The sequence below is a fragment of the Xyrauchen texanus genome, chromosome 17 (genome assembly GCF_025860055.1).
Source record: "Xyrauchen texanus isolate HMW12.3.18 chromosome 17, RBS_HiC_50CHRs, whole genome shotgun sequence".
In the NCBI taxonomy this organism is placed as follows: domain Eukaryota; kingdom Metazoa; phylum Chordata; class Actinopteri; order Cypriniformes; family Catostomidae; genus Xyrauchen; species Xyrauchen texanus.
In genome coordinates this window covers 32,855,361-32,876,792 of record NC_068292.1, presented here as the reverse complement: position 1 = coordinate 32,876,792, position 21,432 = coordinate 32,855,361, and the positions used below count along the sequence as shown (strand labels likewise).

At 36.6% G+C, this 21,432-nt stretch overlaps 1 protein-coding gene across 7 annotated transcripts in view; it reads left to right on the top strand.

Moving 5' to 3' along the window:
- Nucleotides 1-21,432, top strand: part of ptprub (protein tyrosine phosphatase receptor type Ub) — a 309,428-nt gene that overhangs the window by 81,936 nt on the left and 206,060 nt on the right. For 6 of the 7 annotated variants that reach the window (XM_052147305.1, XM_052147303.1, XM_052147301.1 and 3 more), the window contains exon 2: nt 3,734-3,862. In XM_052147305.1, coding sequence (XP_052003265.1) covers nt 3,734-3,862 — 129 coding nt within the window. The remainder of the gene's footprint in view (nt 1-3,733; nt 3,863-21,432) is intronic. The other variant, XM_052147302.1, reaches the window with a different exon arrangement.

Sequence of the window (21,432 nt, the reverse complement as noted above, 5' to 3'; positions counted from 1 at the left end):
ATGTACAGTTTCATTACCGGTTCTTGAATGTGTATTATTCTGGTGATGAAACAGAAAACTGGACTTAAATACTCATTATTCATAGACATTGTTTCGTATGTTAATATTAAGCGGCACAGCAGCACTGCTACTGAACCTACAGTGCGAGAAGAGACATGGTTGACGGATTCCCAAAGAAATGACTCTTTTGAGCTGGTTCTTTTGAATCTACAGTGCAAGACTTCACAAGCACACAGTTTAATCTGATTCACAAATGACTCGTTTGAGCCGGTTCTTTTTAGTGAATCAACAACAGTTGTCCAATTCCCAAACATACAACAATTTGAGCCGGCTCTTTTTAGTGAATCAAAAAGACTTATGAAACTGTTGGATCTGACTGAATTAATTTACTCACTCAAAGTAAACCAAGAACTGCTACTGTGTTGTGTTGTGTGTACTTCAGACTCATGGGAGTTACATACTGGTCATTCATATGACAACAAGTACTTTAAAATACAAATTTAGTTTTGTTGTAATAAGTGAATAATATATATATATATATATATATATATATATATATATATATATATATATATATATATATATATATATATTGTATATGGACTATCTGGCAATAATGAATAATTAATAAAACAATACAATCTTAATAAACAATCTTTTAAAATGCAGTTCACTTTTATACATGCATAATGTATTTTTTATTTGTCTCATGTGTAAAATAATATGTAAAATCCACTTGTAAAAAAAAATCGCCATTAAGAAATATGACTAGTAGGCTAAAAATTAAATTTCAGACCCTGATTATAAGATTTGGGAGCAACATTTTAATTATTTTATTTCAGATGTGGCTGGAGTAGCTAATTCTGTCATAAAGTTAGTCTGGTTTGGAACAAAATGAGGTGTTAATGATGACAATTTTCTGTCCCTTTGAAAAGAAACAACATGAGAACTGCATTTCAAAATGATTGAAGTGACTCTCTGTGACAGTGTTCTCTTGGTTTGCAGTAACTGGCAGATCACAGTCGGTCAAAATGACACTCTTTGTTTATTATGCTGGCACTGATGCTTGCATAAAAATCCAAGTAACTCAATTGCTGTTCAAGCCAGATGTAGAACAACCCCCATTTGGCTATAGTGGGGACATGCCCAGAGGTGGCAGTAATGAGGCAGTCAGCTATAAGGGTCACCTTGATGTCATGGCTATTGTCATAGCATGGTTCCCCTGCTCTCTGCCCCTCTCTGCTTTGAGTTGGCACAAGTCAGCAGCACGTGACTGGGATTTGTGGACTGCTCACCAGTGCCTGCTCTTTCTCACTCTACGAGGCTGATGTGAAGGACCACAACAGATGTGGCGAGGTGCTCAGGCTGTAGCACATTAAGCCGCTGCCCTGGGGTCATGAATGTGCTGCATATTAAATGTAATTTGGAGCACAAATTAGTTGCAGGCTTAGTATAAGAATTCCTTAGTGGATTAGTATAATGGTTTGGAATAGTTATAGAAAGCTCTTTTGTAGTAGCTGGCTATAAATAGTGATACAGTTTGAATTGTTGATCTTTAAACTTTTCTCCTTACATTATTTCCAGATCAAAGTTCAGTAACAACTACAGTATATGCAGAACTGCCAAAATCAGTTTTTTTTATTTCCCCAAACATGATGATCCCCTGATTTGTAGGCAGCTTTATATTTTCATGTATAAAGTCCCATTTATACCGTGTGCGGAAAATGTAAGTGTGATATTATAAAGACAACACATTGTTTGCTAAATTAAATAATTGGCTTTCATTTTTTCCCCATTAGAATTTTTAAACAATATTTATTAATTTTAGTTTGTTAATTGACTAAGCTCTATTGTTCATTGCTTGTTCATTTTAGTTTTGATTGCATTAACTAATTATAACATGTACATCGTTTAATAAAAAAAAAGTTAAATGTTGAAATTAACATTAAAGTGTTAGTTCCCACAAAAATTTAAATTCTCTCATCATTTACTCACCCTTATGCAATCTCAGATGTTTATGATTTTCTTTCATCTGCTTAACACAAACAAAGATTTTTAGAAGAATTTCTCAGTTCTGTAGGTCCATAAAATTCAAGGGAATGAGTGCCAAAATTGTGACGCTCCAAAATCCATATAAGTGCAACATAAAAGTACTCCAGATGACTCTGGTGGCTAAATCCATATCTTCTGAAACGAAATGACACAGTAGGTGTGGATGAGAAATAGATCAATATTTAAGTCCTTTTTACTATAAATTCTCCTCCCTGCTCAGTCAATCTCCACTTTCTCTCTTTCTTTTTCTTGTTCTTTTGGTGATTTTCATTCTTCGTGCATAACGCCCCCTACTGGGCAGAGAGGAGAATTGACATGAAGAAAATGTAAATATAACAAAATAATTCAAATTTAAAAATAATGTTAAATATATTAATTTTACTTTATATCAAGTTGAGAGCTTATCTTTTTTCTACCAACTGTAAGAGTACTTTGCTAGATGTATAAACTGGAAGAAAAACATGTTCAATTCTGTAGAAATGCATTAGTCTTTAGAAAGCAGAATGAAAGAAAGAATACTGTCAAATTTGGAAAATTTTTATTTTTGTTTTCTCAGAAATGTGCACGTACCCCCTAGCACCTCCTTGCGGCCCCCTAAGGGTCCCTGGACCCAAGTTTGATAACCCCTACCATAGAGCACCTTAGCGGTAGGGTTGCCAACTGTTCCATATTTCAGCGGCAAGACACTTAACGGTCGTCTAGTCAAAATGACCAAAATGCACACAATGGTCATGCATGATTTCAATGGTGTTTGTTTCATAAATCCTCAATTATTATTGATGAATAATTGTCAAAAGTGTGTTACTGAAGATATGTGTGTGTGAGGAAAAAAATATGGAGTGTATCTTTTGAACGGTGCACAGATTGCATGGGCAATGGTTGCCATTGAGGTGTCTGGTGGAGAAACTGGCATTGCAATTGGATGGATGTGGGTGTGCAGTCTGGCACCCCTCACTCTGCAGAAACAGAAATGAGATCAGAGGGGATCGCATGATGAAATAGAGCCCCAAATTACACATGGCTGCTTAATTAGAAACTAGGGGCCAGGGGGTCTTAATACGCTTGCTTGCAGCCATATAAACCTCTCAAGAGGATCGATGAGTCTCTTGTATCGTAATGCACGTTTTAGTGTCAACAAATTGTGGATCAAATGCTGCCCAAATGAAATGTTCTTGCCCTGGAGCCTTTTATATGGGGCCAGATGTTTTAAATAATTCATGTACAGAGACTTCTCAGGTTAAGCAGGAAGCACATTTCCCAAACCATTTAAAGTCCCAATGAAATATCTTTACATATACAGCTTTCTCTCTTGTATTGGTGTATTTCCTGTTGAAACTTGAAGTTTATTGGGTCCCTTTTGATTTAATAGTCAATAGGTTTGGTTACATCACAGCTATGAATATTGACATTTGCTAGTCAGTTGCAGGGGGGAGGGGCATTCTCAGCTTTTGATTGGGCAAAAATCTGTGTAGTGCATGATGAGTCATAAATGTTTTTTGTACATTTTCCTGGATGAGATAGACTGTAAATTATAAATGCTTTTATATGCTATAATACTATTATGTCAATGTTTAGGAGTACACTTCCATATAGATGACCTCAAAGCAAACAAAAAGCCACAAAACACAAATTTAGACTAATAGCAGGTATGTTTCTCTCTGTTCTCTTTCTCTCTCGGCAGCAGGCTGTACATTTGATGAGGACTCTGACCCCAGTCTGTGTGAGTTTAGTCAAGGGGAGGAGGATGACTTTGATTGGCAGCTGTTCCGCACCCATGCCTCGCCGCATTCCACCTCTGATCTTATGCGTGGTAAGCCTGCCCAGCATCGGCCATTCTTATTCTGCCAGTATATTTCACACTGTGTCACAAACTATTTCACACCATGTGCTCTTCTATCTAGGCTGGAAAGACAGCCCCCAATGCAGTGTGATTTATTTTTTACTCACAGTTTTGTAAAATTTCGAAAAACATTTATATACCTTTAGTAGCAAAATGTGTAGATATCGGTGATAATAGTGATGTCCCTAAGGCTAATATTTCTAGGATGAAGTGCTTCTGTTTTTCAATGGAGAATGCTTCTAATATTTGCAGTGATCGACCAATATGGGCTTTTTAATGGCCAATTCCGATGCCGCTGTCCAGAAAGTAGGGTGGCCGATAGGCCGATACAATGCCAATATCATACACTTTGATAAAGTAAATAACATAGAGATAAATTTTATAAAAAATGTATAAACTCTTATTTAGCACTATATTTACTTAATTTTACACTGAACTTTAACATATATTAATATCAAATATACAAATATAAAATAATATTATATTTAAAATGGTAGATGGCAGTTTCTTCTGATTTCTGTTTAGTCATTCAATTTTAGAAATTGATATGCACATGAAGAAATTGTAAATATAGGAAATAACCGTACACACGGTAGTCCAGCAACCATGGATGGCACGTGTGCATTAACAATCGCATTTTCTCAAAAAATACCCAATCAAACCAATTGTACATACAATGCATAGTGAATAAGACATTTACATATAGCACACGTGAAGTGCATTTACTCTGATGTTGCTCTCATGCGCTCGTACGGATCCAGCGCGAACAGCAATCTCCTGACAGTTTAAACGGCCTGGATCGCCTGTTCGGATTTTCACAGAGTGACTGTCATGAATTGTGAGTCAGAGGAACTTTTGATCCTGATCCTGGCATTTTGATTCTGGCTGATAGAATATGCACTTCAGGGGAAGAATTTAGATGAGTGCTCGATGGGAAGAAAATGCTGTATTTGCATGAGGTTTGTGAATCTGTTTAAACGAGATATGTGCATATTTGCAGACGTATATAATAAAAGTTTTATTGATAGTTGCTTTTTTTATCATTAGACAATACAGTTCAAATTTACAGAGAACTGTTGAGGAGAGATAGGAAGAATGAAAAAGGTGAACACTTTAACATTATGAGCTCATACACTTCTGTTATGCGTACCATTTAAATGACACTGTGTTGCACACCAGTGTATTATTGTAGTAACACGATGGCACATAACAATTAAACGAACCATGACTGGTCGTTAACATGTCTCAGTCGCTTCACATGCAAGCAACCGATTCACAGCGCCCTAAAGATACAAATCGGACAAACGGAAAAATATATAGGCCGATGCGATAAATAAAAAATTCTGAATATTGGTCGACCACTGATTATTTGTTTTCTAAAGTAATAATAATAATACAAAAAACCAATTGTATGTGACCTGCTCCATCAATTTGAGTCACTTTGATCCAGAAACACATTTTTAGGTTATTTTCCTAAAAATAAAAATGAAAGTCTTGGCTATCTAATGGTTTAACTATTTTGTTTCTACTCCCAAGCCATTGTTGAAATGTACTCATTTAAATTAGGCTGAGACTACTTCATGTAAGTGCATTAAACTCAAAATGTTTTTCTGGATCAAAGTGACTCAAGGTAAAATATAAGCATACCAATTTGAATAAAAAATTTGAATTGAAAAAATTGAATTTGTTTTTGTATTTGGTATGATTCTCTTTTGCTCTAATGGCAGCATGTTTTCAAGCTGGCATGAACTCTGTTTGTCCTATACCTGATGATCTATGTTATGCCACATGAATGTTCCAAAGAGCATCTTGTGAGTTTCAACGGAATCATGGACATTTTACCTTTTTTATACTTAACCTTTACATTATAACTTTTCTTTATTTAAAATGTGTCAAAATCCTTCAACTTCAGGAAATTTTCAGGTTTTAACGAAAGATCCCAGATTTACACAGGGCCAGATGCTTTAGATCATCTATGTACAGGGACTTGTCAAGTTTGTGCCAAACCTGATGTCCCATATTATCCTACCATATTTTCAAAGTGTACAAAATTATAGTTTCGCTTGACCAGTCAGCACATATGTGCTACACTTGTGTTTGTTTTTCATCAAAGCGGGAACTACCTGGAACATGTGGCAGATATGCGAGCTGGGCTGCTCGGAAAATTCCACTGGCACAGGCACAGCCAGCTCATCAGTAGTGTGTGACCACATTCAAATCAACCTCAGAAGAGTTTTACTTTGGCCAGTCAAAACAAGCATGCACTATCCACCCAGACAGAAAGGTAAATAGTGGGATCTATAAGTGCCCGTCAGCAAAGCCCATCTCCTGTTCCTCTCCCAATGTCTTATTCCATCCAAGTCAACCACTGAACAACAGTCATTTGGAAGTTGCCTCTGTCTGAAACAAATCAATCCAACAATCAATACGTCTTTCTTTGAAAAGTAGTCCATACCAAACTGGAAGTATCTGAGAGATGTGCATGGCCTGCTGGGAAGGGGCTTTTATTGAAAGCCACTGTGAAACTAGAGGAAAACAAGCAGATGGTTGCAAAAAAGTAGAGAACTAGTAATTGGATTAGGCGGTCACTGGTGATAAGTCAGTGAAAGAGACACATGAATCATAGGGACTTCGATGCAACAAGAGATAGGATGCTGAAGACACATTGAAACAGATCAAAACTTAAGTAAGTTTCTCAGCAGTGAGGTCAAAACACAGGGGAGTTGGAGAGAGAGAGAGGCTTGTGAAAAGCACTTCTAAGCTTCATAATGTACACAATTTTGTATAGAAGGTCAAAGACTACCAAAGGAATAGCAGTTTGCAATGGGAGCAAGATGTCCTTTTTGAAGAGACAAATAACACATTTGTGGTACTTTACAAGTTACACATACATTGTCTTACTCTACAACAATTGCGAATAGTATTGCATGGATTTTAATTTAGTGTGATTTATAGGCATGACAAAAACTGCAATAGTATTGCCAAATAATTTGCATCTGCATACAATGAGAAATTGTGCAAAGATTTTTAAGAAATGTACTTTTTTACTTGATTGAAACTTAAGAAAAAGTGCATTTCAAAAAGCTCCCTCAGTTTTAATTTTGGGTCTTTTTTTCTTTTTATTTTCATGGTGATCAAATTCCTTTGACATCACATTTGAATGCGTTTTTTAAACCTGTCTTTTAAAATAACTATTTGTAAATTGGCACGCTGTCATACATTTGTGACCCTCATAGCAGGAGACAGGAGATTATTTTTCTGAATAACAACAACAAAAAAAAAAGAATACATTTAAGTAAATGTATAAAAATAGGAAAGTAAAAACCAACTTTAATCAAATAATTTTCCATCTATGAATGAGTCATTAGAACTCTTGATGGAGTCATCCAAAGTACATCATATTCAGCTTTCTAATCATATTCAGGCCCTAGACACCTCATCCACAGTCATTGGCGCCATGCAGTAATTAATAAATTTTCCTCTGGGTTTAATTAAAGCCAATTCTGTTGTGTGACATTCACTTTGGACTGAGGGCAACAGATGAGTCTTGGCATACAAAGTATAAGTAGGTAAGAATGATGTCACACCTTGAAAACATAGCAACTTAAACAGCAATTGACATCACATGTACACCATAGAGTGGGAGTCTCTTTTGTATTGTTTTATGGAGAACCAACCATCTGTAACAGACAATAAGGCATCGCCCAAAACCACTAGCTGTGGAGTTTTGTGGCAAATGTTAATTATCATCGCAATGGGTGCATTGTTGAAAATTGGGAAACTAGGTCAGAATTCGCCATTGTTGGGTGTACTGTGTCACAAAACAACTCTTTTCATATTGTTTATGCCAGTTGTATTTTCTTAGTCCTTCATGCTATACAATCCTTTCACTGCCCTCCTCTCTTTATTGACAGCACAGCTCTGCACTGTTGTGTACCTTTTGGTTAAAAGAGAAGACTATTTACAATGGGACTGGTATTACAGTGGTCCACAAGAGTGGATAAAATGGAAACATTTGCAGTAATAAATCGCATCTATCTGTCAGGAGTCAAATTTAGATTTTTGTTTCTGATGAGGGCTGCTCAGTGGAATTAGATACCAGCAGGCAGGGTTCACAGTTAACTTTTACCACAACAGAGTTCTGGAGAAAGAGCTTTCGTACGGAACCAAGCATTGAACCAGGACTGTGATACACATCTGAAGTCAGTGGATCAGTTATGAGACATGAAGCCCTCCCCATCTTCTTGGGAGGCAGAAGAACCTGCAGCATTTAAGATAACTTAATTGGTCCCTTCTCATCTTAAGCCAGGCCTCTGGGTTTGATGCTGTAATCTCCTCGCTGGGAGGACGTTACCACCGATATTAGAATTAAAGCAAGGCAATTCTCTGGGCATGTTGTATCTTATTACATTCCTACTTAGTCAGAGAGGCACCAAGGCACACCGTGCTGATCAGAGACCTTTATTACCAGCCGCCCTTCACCTCTTTCAAACAGCAGGCATGTGTCCCATCTGCACATTATCCACACTCTCATACCCAGGCCTTATTCATCACTGATATGAGAGACCACAGGGGCCCCAGACTGAGGAAGTTGGTGGGAAGATACATCTGGTGGAGTTGTAGGGTCATTATCGGACCTGGCTTGCATCCCTGGATGACCTAATAAAGTTTCCTGCTGCCCAGTACATCCTGCATTTCTCAATCACTGACTTCTGCTCTGGGACTCTTGAAACCTACCTCTTGAAACATAGGTATGGAATGGAATTTGGAGTGCACTGGAATGTTTTTATTTTTTTTATTTGGCAACATGCCCACATGTCGAAACTAGAAGGTAAAGGTCAGCATCATTTTTAGTCTGAGTGGACCAGTTAACTCAATGACGATGGCAATGACAATGGATCATAATGGAACACCACAGGCTTGAGAGATATACCCTTTCTGAGGAACTTGATTCAGAGGTCTTCATAATTATCACATCATGTTTATTTATGGTTTGTTATATAGGAAAAATTCTGACATCCAAAGTTGGGTACTCATAAAATGTAGATAGGTAAGCTGTCAACTGCTCTACAGAAAAAATAGCTAAGTGGAATGTTATCCTTTAGAGAGAAGGTGTGTTCCACATTGCAAACTTTTTTTTGTAGTTCAAGTAGGGTGAAGAGAATGTTCATACTGAAAATGTAATGAAAGTAAGAGTACTACGAGTACCTGGATGATGTACTCCTTCAACTGAAATGTGGCAGGGTGGAGGGTGGTGCCGGGTTGTGTGTTTGTCTTTTGGTTTAAGTTATTCATTAAAATATTATTTGTATTGCCAAGCCGGTTCTTGCCTCCTCCTTCCCATTGAACTCCTTTACATTAAAAAAATAGATTGTGGAATGTCAGACACATCATGCACTCAGCATTAGGGGCGTGCATTTGTCAAACTATGCATGGCTACTTTTAATTGACCATGCTAAGAATTAGGGCTGCATCTAATGATTATTTTGATAATCAACTAATCTAACGGTTAGTAGAACGATTATTCAACTATTTGAACTAATGATGATTAATCATTAGCTCTTAACCGACTATACAGCTTGTGCCCCGACATAAAAGGTTGTATTAAACATGCTTACTAACAATAGAGAGGGCAAAATCATCTTTTAAAAATACCTCTAAATGACGTTCACTGAATTACAAGAATACTTGGATTTTTTTTGTTTAATTTATAAAAAAAATTCACTGCAAACCATCCTATCATTATTTTTTATTTATGTTAATTATTTATAAGTTTATTTGTATAGGGACAGTACAAAAAAAAACATGATCCCAGTCAAAACTGGAAAATATGTATTGCACATAGAGAGTATAGCCAAAGCTAATTTGCATCTCAGGTCCCTAGAATGGCTTTTCTAAACAAAAAATAAAAAACAAAAAATAAAACTATTACTCATAGAATAAAACTACCACAATGTGTCACTTATATACACCTACCTAAATTATACATATTAGAATGGAGCTTTCAACTCGAGCATAAAACTTTTACATCACATTACACTTTTACGTTACACTACACTCTTATATTACACTTTAAAAAATAAAAATAAAAAAAAACTTTTACTTTTACATTATCAAGTGTTTTTGTCTTGTTTTCCATTTAAAATGACACTAGTTAGAGAGAGAGATGCACGTGGCCGTGCTGCATGTGTGTGTGTTTGTTCATGTTTGTTTTATGTTGAGTTTCTCATTAAACTTTATGTTGACTGTTCAGACGGTTCCCGTTTCCTCATTGACCACCTTTACCTGTTACAATCACATTTTCAGAAGATTTTGTTGCTGCAAGAAAGATTCATGCAACTATTTGAGGTGGCCGTGGCCGTTTCATTCCGTAGGCTTATGTTGGTTCCGTCTCAGCTTAAATCTTGCTCAGCCATAGCACTCACCCCAGAGCAGAGAATTGATTAATCATGCCACACACCCTTTACATTTTTCAGAAACTCTTGGATTAATACATTGATACTCCTCTTCTCTTTGAACTTTCATCTGATGTGAGAAGCCGCCTTCTCTTTTTAAAGTGTCTCAGCCCAGAGTCTTAAGTTATACATTTTGCACACCATAATGGAATCAGCTCTCGACAAAAGTCTCAAACAAAAACCTTACAATCCATATGATTGAAATTCCATCATCAAAGTGTGCATGAGATCAAAGCTTGATTAATCTGGTGGCAAAATAGACATGTGACTTTACACTTTTGTATTAGACCACTAAAGGCTGATTGAAAAGAATTTCATTGGAATTCAAGCGAGATATCTCTACATTAAAATATTGCAAGTTTATTTTCATTGTATGGGAGAAGTGTCAACATTCTTCAAAATTTAAAAGAAGTTCAAATGGGATTGGAATACCATGAAGGTGAGGAAATAATGACAATAGTTTATAGAACCACTGTATGCAAAGGATTAAAAGTTTAGTGATTTTTATATCTGAGCTGTTGGACAAGAATTTACCTAATGGATGGGAGTACATGTTTTTATCAAATGGTGAATTATAAACACATCATGCTTGTCCTGGGAAAGATTACTGTAAAACAAATTTGCGTGTGTACATTTTGAGATACACCACTGGGATGGAAGGTGAAACGAGGAAATGAAATGCTGTATAAATCTAACATGGCAGACTATATTCAATTGTAATACAAGGCAGATAACATAAACCATGATGCTAGGCTTAGACCAGTACTCATTCACAAGAGTTCATATTTGCAAAACATGCCCAATAAATAAGCAGCAAGATGGATTGTGCAACAAGGTGATAAAATAAAAGCCTTTTCGCAACCAATGAAAGGTAATAAAACTTGGGGAATCTCTATTGATGTGTAGATGCTATAGTATTTATTTAGGAGGAGCTTGTGTCGAATAAGCTGACATTAAGAATTTAAAGGGCCCCTGTGAAGCAGCTCATAAAATTGAGCATTTGCTTTTTAGATCTTACAGTGGGTAGCTTGGTGGAACAGGCAATATACTGAACTGGCTTATAAAGTCATTTTTTTATTGATAAGAGGAACCATCTGTAAGGGCGTTTAGATGAGCAAGGAGGCGGCGAGAACCGGCTTAATCATATAAATAATATTTAAAAAAGACAAACACAAACACACACAGGGCAGCTGTCAGTAATTCTCTCTCTCTCTAACTGTCGTCCTCGGCCGCCTTTATCCCTCGCGGGCTCCCATCAGGCTGATTGGGGACCGGGCGTGCGCTGTTCCAGCCCTGCCCTCCTCTACACCATAATTTTGACCAAACAACAATTGTTGCTAATATATTATATGCGCAGACGTTTGTGGTCACACCTTTTTAATTATCATGTTTGGCTATTCCATTAATTCCAGTGAAGACAAATCTTAATGATACATCGTAAAGTGGCATTCTAAAGAATTATATGCTTCCAATTTTGTGGCAAAATTTGGTTAAGGACCCTTTTCTGTTCCATAAAGAAATAATGTATTGAGACTGGTGTGGAAGATCTGTACAAAGCCCAGAACTTAACCCCATTGAACACTGATGTATTGAACGCCACCTGCGAGCCAGAGTCCATCACCCATCATCAGTGTCTTACCTCAGTGATGCTCTTGTTCTAAATGGGAAGAAATCCATACAGCTGTATTCATCAAGTGGAAAGCCTTTCCAGAAGTGTGGAAAATCCCAATGGTTTTGAAATTGAATGTTCAACAAGCACATATGAATGTTGTTGTTCAGGTTTTTGGGGCCATGTATTGTAGATTCAACCCTGGTGAAAGAAACTTAATGGCCATTAGTGTATTAAAATCATCACAATATTCACAATGTTGCTTGGCAAATATCATGGCAAAAATCATGGTGAAAATATGGTGAACTGTGAAATATTTATTTATAGATTTTTATGGTGAAGTATGATTATATAGTAGTTTCAACTTTTGTCTATAATTCAGATTTAAAATGTTTATGGAAACTTTAAAGAGACATGCATCATTCAGAATGTACTTTTCTATAGAACTTTGGTTTGGATATGACGTGTTCCAGCTTTTAGACTGAGGACCTCTCCCTACTTAGGCAACCATTAAAATCTAATTTAGATAATCACTATATAAACAAATTGTCTGCAATTTGTCTGATTAAAAGACCATAAAGCAGAAAGGAATCTAGCGAGCTGTGTAATGTGCCTGCACATGCTGGAATATGATTCTCACCTTTATCTTTTTAGAATAAACATCGTTAATGCCACTGAACTGTTTAGTTTATGAACAAGTGCATCTTTTGTACATGAGTGAAATAAGGTCACAATTTTAGATCTCTCACAATCTTTTTTTCAGGGTTTCTTGCTGCACGGAGTCTCTGTAGGCCCAATCAAATCTTTAGTGGGGGTGAAAATTTTATTTTCCCTCTAATCTGTCCTAATCTAATGAATCAGATTCAAAGAGCGCCCATTTGGAGCCTGAACCCAGTCTTCAAGTGGGATTATTGTTTTTTGTTTGAAGTTAAAACAGAAAACACCCACAGGGACTTGACATTAAGAGAGTCGATGGGATTGCCGCGCATGTACTATGCTAATGTTAACTCCCTTCTAGCGTCAGCCTCTATATAATTAACGCTGTTTTGCGGCTAGCAGGCAAGACCTTTCAGATTAAAGAGGTCTGTTAAACAGGATAATTGAGAGTGAAATGGCATATACAACCTTTAAACAGCCTGTGGTGGTGGTCACCTAGACCATGTCAAGTAATTGCGGCTAGGGTGGCTTATCGTTTATGGCTCAACATATAAAAACTCTGTTTGCAGGGCTGACGTGTAGGGGTTGGAGGGATAAACCCAAAATCTTATATTAAAGTACGAGTAATTTTATATTACACTAACAGTATATATCAAAAGAGTTATTTTTGATGGAAACTCAACCCCAGAATCTTTTATATTGTATGTGTTAGGCAAATGATAAGCAGAATAACAGGTTCAGTCACCACTCACTTTCGTAGTATTGAAAAAAGATGCCTTCAAAGTCTCCTTTTCTGTTCCACGTTAGAGGGTGAGTAAATCATAACAGATCTGTCGTTTTTGGGTGAACTATCCCTTTAACACTCACCAAGTAAATACAGTTACAGTGGCTGGTAACTTTAATATAAACTCTTATTTTATATAGTGTAATACAAGTTAAAGAACAATAGTCTGAACCTCTCAGATATAAGTGACCTGAGCGAATCAAATCATACCTACATACAATACAAACTGTCTGGTAAATAAAACATCAGTTGTGGCTTGCATGTCTTTGATTTTAGTATATATAATGCAAAATACTATTTCATATATACTATTTGTTATATATTTATTGCTAGTAATTGTTCTCAATTCAATCCATTAATAGGCGTGGAAAAAAAAACTAAAAAAAAGATTTTACAACAGATAATCACTGTTCTTTGGCACAACATGAAGCAGAAACTCCCCAGCATTACTGTGGTGTTAAGATAGAGGGTAGAGAAAGAGAGGAGGATAAGTATGGAGTAATGACATAATGTGTGTTAACGGTTCTGCTCCAGTGCCGAATTTTATCCGCAGGTAAAATGGCTGGTTAGTGTTTATGTTGTAATGCTTGCTTAGCTGTTGTGCTAAGCAACAGGGGCTCTGCGACAACCCCCTGATGGTGCCTGTGCCTGTCTGTCCTACTCTCTTTTTTACTCTTCACCCACTCTCTCTTTCTGTGTCACTGACTTGTTATCTTTCACTGTAGTTCAGAGCTGCATTTAAAGACATACCTTTCAGGGAAAAGCCTAGTCACACAAAGGTCTGCCCATATCTTTCAAGGCTAACTTAACTGGGAGAGCATGACATGAATTAGCCTGTGACATTGCACACATACACACAATGTGAATTTGATACAAGGAGTTCAGTGTTAAATGAGGAAGATACACAGATTATGCCATTTTAAATATTTATCCTCCCAATACCCTGTTCCAAACCAGAAGCAATGAGAAAAGTGTGATTGACAAGCACTTTTTCTCTCCACGCTAAACAAAAAATTGGTGCGTGACACCCATAATGAAATCTGTTATATGGCCATATGCACTCAACAACACTATTTTCCTAATAAAGCCTGTAACTTGGGTAAGATTTATTCATTTACATTTATGCATTTGGCAGACGCTTTTTGTCCAAAGTGACTTACAGTGTAATTATTACAGGGACAATCCCCTTGAGCAACCTGGAGTTAAGTGCCTTGCTCAAGCGGCCCAACAGTGGCATCTTGGTGGTGCTGGGGCTTGAACCACCGACCTTCTGGTCAGTAACCCTGAGACTCAACCACTGAGCCACCACTGCCTCACTGCCAAATAATAGTATTCATACTAATAGTATCCAGCAGAACCGATAAACATTTACATTTGTGGTGTTGCTTGTAGCTACGTTATAGTTTGCACGATCAGTGGAATTTCTTTTAATTACGCGGAACATTCAGCGCTCGCTAAGTCTTTTTTGAGCTTTCAGTTCCTTGGCATTTATACTTGGTTTTTGATGTCTTTTTAGGCTAATGCTCCAGCCATAGAGCAAGCATTTCTCTCTTTTTCTTGTAAATATTATTGCTTGAATTCCATGTTTTTCCTTTTGTTCAGAGCTTAAAAGTAGCACCCACCAACCTGCCAAATGTGGATATTTTATGCAAAGTAGTATGTTATTTCTCTGGCGGGCGACCTATAACAAATCTTGGAGTGAAATGTGACAAGAAATGCTGTTAGACACAAAAATGTATTATATTTTGAAGTGATGTGTGTGTCTGATTCGCCGTGTATTTAGAGGCGCTCTGCTGCCCATTAGCGCAGCACTTCTCATGGAACACATGCAAAAAGAGTGCTCACTGTTCTGCTGATTCAGTCATCTGAAAATACTGTTATTTGTAACCGCAAGAAAAGTGTTGTCAATGACAATGCTGTGAATTATCTCAGTTTGCTTGATTTCCACATTGTGACATGCTGTACATGCAACATTGCTTAATTCCAAACATTTGTGGCTGAATACATAACCATACAAACTTAGCAAATGACATGCAGTTACATTAATGAAATGTAATGTGTGTCATCATAATTCACTACAGCTTCAGAAGTGGTGTTTTATATACCTATGAATAGTGCTGGTGAAATTGGGCATTCACAGCCACTTTGGCTGGTGGGCAAAAAAAAATTGTGTCCTTTAACCCGTGTAAGCTTTGAAATAATTTGTTCCTGTTTTCCTGCTCCCGTTTTCGATTTTTTCCGTTTTCAGCGTCACTAAAGAAATTATTTAACTAAGTTATGAGATTGCAGTCTGAATTGAATGTGGTGCCATAAAAAAGCATGCACTGTGAAATAACAACAAAACAGCCCGCCTTTCTATTGCGTTCACATTTCTATTGTGTTCGTTGGATGTACACTACAACAAACATGGTGACTGGTTTAGTCCGATTCATTGCTAAATTACTCTGAGCCGGTACTTTTAAAACAGTGATTAACCAGCTCACGAGTTCTCGATTTGAATCAGATTGACGAATCCTTCAGTGAATTAACTTTCTGAATTACTGGAAGGGGCTGAATGATTGTGTGAAGTTGCTCTCAGTCATGTCGAAATGTTTTGTGTACAAAGTTGACAAAACGTGATAATATATGATAAAAATGTGTTAAATATAATTAATAATGTTAATGCATAATTTTAAAAAGTTTTTTAAACAGTGTTAAAGCAAATATACAGTACTGTGGAAAAGTCGTAGGCACATAAGATGCCTCACAATAGCATTTGTCTTAAGATGGTTATTTATATCTTCAGCTTTATTGTTTAAATAGGAAATATAAATGTTAGACTCCCAAATATTACATTTGCAAATAGAAAAGATCAGAATAGATGAACAGGAATAGTTGCAATAGTTGTCATGGTCCCCACAAAGCCCCCCCACTGAACATAGAGTCAGTCTGAGATTACATAAAGAGACAGAAGTATTTGAGACAGCCTAAATAGATTGAAGAACTGTTGTGAATTCTCCAAGAAGCTTGGAACATACTATCTGCCAACAAACAAGTAAAACTGTGTCCAGGTGACCTATGATAATTGGTGTTGTTTTAAAGGCAAAGGGGGTCACACCCAATATTGATGCAGCTTTTTTAATGTTTGTAAGACATTAAGTGTTAAATGAAAACTATTTATGGCATAATTTTTGAATAATATTTCCCTCACTATGCAACATTTTTCACAAGTGCCTAAAACTTTTGCACAGTACTGTGTGTGTGTGTGTGTATGTATATATATATATATATATATATATATATATATATATATATATATATATATATATATATATATATACACACACACACTGTATATATAATTTATAAATATAAACCTTCAGCCATCCAAGCAATGTTGCATGGTCCAATCAGGCCTGTGACCCAAAATGAGTTTGACCACTCTGCCCTAGATGGACGTCTGATCATTGCGCCGTGTCTCGCTGTTTAATCAGCAGCTCGTGCGGCAATGCAGTTTTTTATATGTCATGTCAACTTTTAAAAATGCATCTTGAGACCCTTCCTTTCTGTTTTATTTCTTGCAATATGTCACGCTTTTTCGCAACATTTTGGTTTGGTCTGAATTGCTCCTTAATCTTTTGTTTGTTTTGTTGTCTTATTGCACTTGTCTGTTGTTCTCTTCATAAAATGCATAGCAGCTGATCTCGACTGCTTCCATTTGTGCTGTGATATCATATACCTTGACCCAGGCATGATAATTTATTTGGATTTACAGAGATTTAAAGGACGCCAGACCCCCATTAACAGATAGGGCTTATTTTTGCCGCAGGTGTAGAGTAGGGTATATATTATGTTATCTGCTGACTTGACTTCTTTTCTATGGTGTTTTACTGCTCTGAGGCTGGTTTTTAATCAGGGGTTGAGGAGAGTGCCCAGGGGGATGCTTAAACCGTTAGTATAGCTGCTTCCTTATACATTCTCAGTCAAAGCCATCAGCAATTCAGTGTCCTGGTTCATTGGCCACAGCGCCTGAAGACAGCGCATATAGTGTGTGAACACATTGTCCTTTATCTCAGTATATGGGCATGCACACTTATCTAACATTTAGTATTCCATCAGCATGTCAGATTATGTTCCACTATAGAAAGAATCTTTGAATCAACAATGTATTTTTAAAATCAAATGGCCTTTTCAAGGAAAACCCTGTTTCCATTTCTAAACATTTCTGATGGGGCATTCACATGCAATGCATTCTCAACAGCATGACTAATTGTAATAGAATGGCACATAATGTAGGGGTCTGAATACAAGTTTTTTAAAAGTTGAACTATTTTTTATTTGACACAACATCTAAAAATACAACACTTACAAAAATGCAAAATATAAACTTCACTAATCGTCTAGACCTTACTATCCAACTAGTTTATTAGTGAGGTTGAACATTAAGACCCATACCTATAGAGATGTCATGAAAAGCCATGAATCAAACCAACCAGCACCAAGATGAATTACAACATTACAAACTTTGATTTAAATCAGATAAGTTTTTCAAAAACAGACACAAAGATAAAGCGTACTCAATGTATTTATTAAGGGCTTGAACTACCATCCTATGAAGCGTTGCGAATTGAATTAAAAACAATGGATAAAACTTTTGATTTAATGTTGTTGATTGTAAATATATATATATATATATAAAATATAAGTAACATGTAGGGAGATTTGATTGAATAATTTACAATGTGTCATGGAAGATGGCGGTTGCTGCTTGGCTCTTTTTGGTGGATCTTTTCTCCTTTTAAGCAAGAAATTTTAAGAAATGTAGTTGAAATAACGCAGACTGAGAAGCAAATACCATGGACTAACAGTGGGTTAACAAAGCTCGTTAGGTCTGCATTTAAAGGAATAGTTCACCAAAAAATGAAAATTCTCACCATTTTCTCACCCTCATGCCATCCCAGATTTGTTTGCCTTTATTTCTTCTGCAGAACACAAATATGATTTTTAGAAAAATATCTCAGCTCTTTAGGTCCATACAATATATGTGAATGGTGACTAGAGATTTTATGCTCCAAAAAGCACATAAAAGCAGCATAAAAGTAATCCATAAGAGTCTAGTGGTTTAAACTATGTCTTCTGAAGCGAATGGATTTTGGGTGAGGACAGGCCAATATATAACTCCTTTTTCACTACAAATCTTGACATGTGTAGTTTCCTTGGTAATCATGACTTCAAGCTTGATTACACTTCCTAGCACCATTTAGCAGTCTGCACATGTGTCAATCACTAAGAAGTGTAATCAAGCTTGAAATCATGATCGTGCCTAGACTGCAATGGCAAGATGTACAGTGAAAAAAGGACTTATATTTTGGTCTGTTCTAACCTGAAATCAATTAGATCGCTTCAGAAGACATGAATTGAACCACTGGAATCATATGGATTCATTTATGCTGACTTTATGTGCTTTTTGGAGCTCCAAAGTTTTGGTCACCATTAATTTCCATTGTGTGAACCTACAGAGCTGAACTATGCTTAAAAAACTTTGTGTGTTCATGCTCTGCAGATGAAAGAATGTCATACACATATGGGATGGCATGAGGGTGTGTAAATGACAGAATTTTCATTTATGGGTGAACTATTCCTTTAAAGGTCTATAAGTTAATCAATTCATCTGTGGAGAAAATTAATTGGATTTTTACCTCTGGAACCAGACTGTTACACTTTATTATGTTCCATCGTAGCAACATTAGAAAGTAAAATTTCTCATTGTCTGAATTCATTCTCATGAAATACAACAAAAAAGCAGTAATTAGTTCTCCAGGTAGCAGCAAACCCAGCAGTTCAGTTACAAAACATCATATCCTTTCCCTGAGCTCCGATAAAAGTGTTTGCGTATCTAAGCTCCACATTGGTGGCAACAACATCACCAGTGAGGGAGTAATTAAACTGCCGGTCGTTGGGTTATTTTGGTCTCATGAGAAGACATTTGAGAGAATAAATAAGACATCCAAGACGGAAATGCCAGTTAGCTCGTACTGGAATGAAAGTCCTCCTCTCACAGCGAAGAGCGTTAGAGTAGAATCTTTGTCTTTCATCGTCTTGCATGCACTATTTTCCTTCTCAGGTGCAATCTATTTTGGGAGGAATTACCATAATAACATGCCTGTCGAGACTGCCTGTCATTGTAATTGATATGCAGACGCGGCTGCTGGGCGGAGCCATTTGCATATAATCACTTTAACTGATATGATAATGAATGTGGTGGGCCTGATGCAAGCAAAAAGTCTCTCTGGAGACGGATGGCTATTTGAATTAAACTCAATAAGCAATATATTATCCCAGGAACAGTGAGTTCACTTTCTGTACAGAGCAGCCAGCCACACCTGGATAGATTTAACAAGGTCCACCTCGGTTATATAAGCAATCTGCCTCATGTTTGTACATGGTTTTTCATAACCTTAATTACTTGGCCTTTTTACCTTAGATCTCCCTTGAGTGAGCTGTGTCCCTTGTCTTTGCAGCCACCTGTAGTATGTTGTTTTATTAATGTGGCTGCTAAAATGCTCTTATAGCTGGTGTTGTGATAGGGGTTGCGGAAAGGAAAGGGGTTGTTGTTTCTTTATTTAGAGAAAAATTCTGAAACTCTAAAATGTTTGTTAAAGCACTCAGGCATGAAGACCAGCTCATTAAGGTGCTTACTCATGAATCAGAGCTAATTTAGCACAGTTTGAATATCATTGGTGTGGGTTTCCCTCAGAAATCAAGCTGTAACAAAAAATGGCTGCCCTGCTTTCTAGCTCTAACTAATAAGTAAAAAATATTTCGATGTCCCCTAAATTGGCAGTTCACGATGTTGACAGTAAAAAATCGCGATGGACGATGATATCGTCGGGGGGGGTAAAAAAATTATAAAATATGAAAAATTATAATTTCGTTATTTTACCAACCCAACTAATGACTCGTCGGCGCTTTATCAGTAGGTTGCACGACACGTGAAGCATTTTATTTTTTTAGCTTTCACTTAAGAAGAGTTGTGCACTATTTATTTTAATATATCTCTTTACATAAATACTATTTTCCACTTAAAAACTATAATTTCGTTATTTTACTCACTGATGAGCAAAAGGTCGAGGCAGAAATGACCATGTACCTGCAGGAAATGGCCATTGATGGGCAAGAGGACCCGCTGACTTGGTGAAAACGAACGACAAAAAGTTTCCGTTCATGGCAAGATTAGCACGGAAATATCTGTGCATATGTGCTACCAGTACTCCATCAGAGCGGGTCTTCAACACAGCGGGTAGTGTAGTTACTCCAATCCGCAGCTTATTAAAACCAGATAAAGTGAATATGTTGGTATTTCTGGCCAGAAACATCGAAATTTAAACATGGTCTATGGTGAAAGATATTAGACTTCTTTACGCATTTTTCGCCATCCGTTGCGGAGCTATTCGATTTTGCATAGGCCATTATTTTTTAAACGTTCATTTGTGTAGTTCATATGACCACTTTACAATATTTCAATAACATAATTTATTTTGTAGCCTGTGCTGAAGTTAATTGTGCTGCTAATTATAAGTGAAATGTTAATGCCGAGTTTCGGTCTGAGTGTTGTACCCGTTTCATTTGTTGTTCTTCTATGTTTTAATAAATGTGTGTTATTCATATTCACCTTGTTTCTTTCATTTGATTTGACATTATGGATTTATGGCCAAGGAAATTTTTCTTTAAAAGTATTAACCAGACAAAAGTTATTTGACGTTCAGCTGGTCTGGGTTTATCTTAAACTGCCGCTTCAGCGTATACAAGAGCTATGTGACAATGAGCAAGATTTTCTGAGACACTACAACTACTAATAATTAATTAATAAAGGCTATTTTCTTGTAGCCTACAACATAAAATATTTTAATCTAAATGTACAGTGTAAGACATGTAAAAAAAAGACAAGAAGCTAACAATGTCAAGATCAATATTTGTGCAGCCTGCCTGACACAGTCACGTCTAACACGTCACGTCTCTGGCATATACTACAGTATTTAAAATAGCATATATGCAT